We start from the raw sequence: 3,624 nt of genomic DNA on the forward strand, positions 1-3,624 counted from the left end.
CACACACACACACACACACACACACACACACACACACACACACACACACACACCACACACCATATATATTAAACACCCACAAGTGCCATGACGTCCGCACGCACACATACACAAACGCAAACACGCGCGCGCGCACACACTCAAGTTTTCTCACCGCTTTGCAGGATTCACGTTTTGAAGGATGCATCATCATCGCCTTTCTGTATATACACACCGTTGTTCGCAGGCACGCAAAACTAAAAACGCATAACTACTTTTTCTAGACAAATCACACGACACGATGAGAGATGTCGAAACGAAAGAAAGCTTCTACACCCGCAAGATCCTATATAGTATATAGAGATCGCTGCTATGGTGCTATATATGCACACACAAAGCGCAAGGGTGAAATTGAACGGGCGATACACGCGTCGCGTGTGTGGGGACGCACGCGGAGGACACGCGAAGGTTGTATACGTGCGTTTCTGCGGCCGACCTTGAATTGCCTCTACTCGTGCTTTCACGCAATACAACGAAATACGGCGAAACTCGCTTGATGGAATTCGCGCGCCGATTGTCGATGGCGGCCAGGCGATCATTGAAAAACAGCGTGCGAACTTCGTGAGAACTGCTGCCTGCCGCGCAACTTGCGCAAAAAAAACATAACACGGATGAGTCTGTCGGAGCGTTGTATAGTCAAGTGGTTTATACATTCTGCCCGAGTGAGAGGAGGCGCGCGCACACGCATACTAACACTCATGCACGCATGCACAAACACACAACCACACGCATCAACATGTAAAGAAACTCACACACACGCACACGCACACGCACACGACCACGACCACGACCACGCACGCGCACTACGCACGGGCGTACGCACGCGCGTGCACGCACACGCACATTCACGAACACACATACACACACACACACGCATACACGCACACACACGCACACGCACACACTCGCGTAGTCCGTATGAGGGTCATCCGTCTTCGCGCTCACACGACAACGCGGCGTTGTATGCATCTATATAAAGCAATGACTGCGCACTCGTTGTCGCGCTAGCTGAACACAGGCACGTGTAAACCAAACATGTATAATGCGTCGACATCGTTTCCATCGAAACTCGATAAAGAGACGATTCGTCAATGGTCGTCGTATGCCATCAGAATTATCGCACCGAGTATCAAGCGCGTGTGGATGACCGGAGAAGCTGAAGAAAGCATGCATTCGAACCTCGATGAAACTCGGCTCGTGTGCGGTCGTGTAGAAACCATGCTACATTACGATCAACTACAACTCGGCTGGATGCAGCATCGCGTGATTCAATGTGACATCGCTGATATATTAGAGCCTGTCAGAAACCCACAGTTTACTCGACTACTCAGCGTCTTGCTTTGGCATACCGAGTCATAACAGAAACGGGTTATATTTTAGGCCTAACGGATACAGGCATGTCATAACAGAATTTATCCGCTCCTATCAAACACAGCCTGGCGCTGACAAAGCGAACCAGCCACAACAGAAATAGCCCCGTGGCTTCACAGGTTACGAGCTATCGTATTTCATCATTTCAGTTTGCTTACACACGTTGCATTCTATCCGCTTAAGTAGTGTATAGCATGCCCCCTAGGCGCCCCGCACAATTATGGCACACGTTAGTTGTTTGTGCCGTAGAGTGTATTTGGCGTGTAACCATTGATTTATCGGCCATTCATTTGCAGGAATGCCCCACGGGCATGGTGAATGAAGACACGTTCAAGGATATCTACGCACAGTTCTTTCCACAAGGCGGTATGTATATGGCGTTGGGTTATTGCCAATTAACGCCCGTGCGGGGCCCGATTTGCGAGAGAAACACTAAATTATTGCAGTGTAGGAGCTCCGTCGTAAAACCACAGTCTTGCCAAACGTAATCGCACTTTCTCAGAGAACACGCGATCACTTTAATATCTGTCAATATATCTGCACCTGTAGTGCCGTACGTGCGTGAGCCCACAGCTGCTGCTAGCATGATGCTACTAGAGGCATGCAGCCACGGATGCTGCAGCTAGTATGATGCTAGAATCATGCAGCCACGGCTGCTGCAGCTAGTGTGATGCTAGAGTCATGTAGACACGGCTGCTGCTACCAGTATGATGCTAGAGTTATACAGCCACGGATGCTGCTACCAGTATGATGCTAGAGTTATACAGCCACGGATGCTGCAGCTAGTATGATGCTAGAGTTATACAGCCACGGATGCTGCAGCTAGTATGATGCTAGAGTTATACAGCCACGGATGCTGCAGCTAGTATGCTACTAGAGTTATACAGCCACGAATGCTGCTACCAGTATGATGCTAGAGTCATGCAGCCACGGATGCTGCAGCTAGTATAATGCTAGAGTCATGCAGCCACGGTTGCTACAGCTAGTATGATGCTAGAGTTATACAGCCACAGATGCTGCAGCTAGTATGAAGCCAGAGTTATACAGCCACGGATGCTGCAGCTAGTATGACACTAGAGTCATGCAGCCACGGCTACTGCAGCTAGTATGATGCTAGACGCATGACTCTACGGCCGCTACCTATAGCCATGGTGCTAGAGTCGGAATTTTAGCCGCAAGCGCGATCTCAGCGTATTGATCTTGCTCCTTCCTTCACAACCCCCGACCGTTTGCCGCAGAAATACAGCTCCACCTAACGAATGCATTACGGAGAGATAAAACTCATGAAAAGTGTCGCTAGCTGGTCGAGTCGGAACTCGCGGTCGCCGATAAGTGCTTATTCTTGATTTCCGTCATTTACGATTTGACTCGTCCGAATCTAATATGGCCGCGATTGAAACCGCTCCGGCGCAGCATGGTAGAACATGCCCCCAATGACAGTCGTCCCTATTCATAAGTCGCGTTCACACGGTCATGGTTTGGCTCGGGCCGGTTTGAGTCGGCGCGTTCACACGTACGCAAGTGAATACTGTCTGTCAAATTCAAATTCAAATTCAAATAAATTTTATTGCACAAATAATGCAATGCAAAAATCTCACAGATAGTTTGGCAGTATGTCGCGAGATGGCGTTGTGTACGATTCAGAGTGTTTACTTACGTTCCTAGTTGAATTATCAATCTTGAAAACGTGCATCCTGATCAAATTTTTCGAATTTTTATACTGTTTTGGACTTTATTTCGTCGAAGTACACGTTCGACACTCGGGGCATCTACCGCTCAACCGATTCTACCGCTCTACCCCTCGCCGAAAGCTGGTGCTAAAATTTGGCTCGGGCCTGGTCCGCCGTTTTCGATGGGACCAAATCTGGCACGGGCCTAATTAGGCTCGGGCCAAAAACGTCCGTGTGAACGCTCGGCTCGAGCCAAATCTGGCACGGGCCTAATTAGGCTCGGGCCAAAAACGTCCGTGTGAACGCGCCTATATTGCACGCTAGCGATAAAGGTCAAATCCCCATGCGCATGCGCAACGCGTCATCCGCCTTGCTTTGCTAGACACGCTTATGCACATGCGCAATGTATAGGGGGATGTTTGCCATAGGGGGAGATTTACCATGTTATACGACCACCACCATGCACACTACCATGCTATACGACCACCACCATGCACACTACCATGCACCACCATACCATACCATACCACACCATGCCATACCA

At 49.5% G+C, this 3,624-nt stretch overlaps 1 protein-coding gene across 3 annotated transcripts in view; it reads left to right on the forward strand.

The window, feature by feature from the left end:
• LOC106807510 (Kv channel-interacting protein 1-like) overlaps positions 1-3,624 on the forward strand; it is a 29,960-nt gene that overhangs the window by 14,700 nt on the left and 11,636 nt on the right. For all 3 annotated transcript variants that reach the window (XM_014809852.1, XM_014809853.1, XM_014809854.1), the window contains exon 3: positions 1,707-1,776. In XM_014809852.1, the coding sequence (XP_014665338.1) occupies positions 1,707-1,776 (70 nt within the window). The remainder of the gene's footprint in view (positions 1-1,706; positions 1,777-3,624) is intronic.

The sequence above is a fragment of the Priapulus caudatus genome, unplaced genomic scaffold (assembly GCF_000485595.1).
Source record: "Priapulus caudatus unplaced genomic scaffold, Priapulus_caudatus-5.0.1 Scaffold219, whole genome shotgun sequence".
Classification (NCBI taxonomy): domain Eukaryota; kingdom Metazoa; phylum Priapulida; class Priapulimorpha; order Priapulimorphida; family Priapulidae; genus Priapulus; species Priapulus caudatus.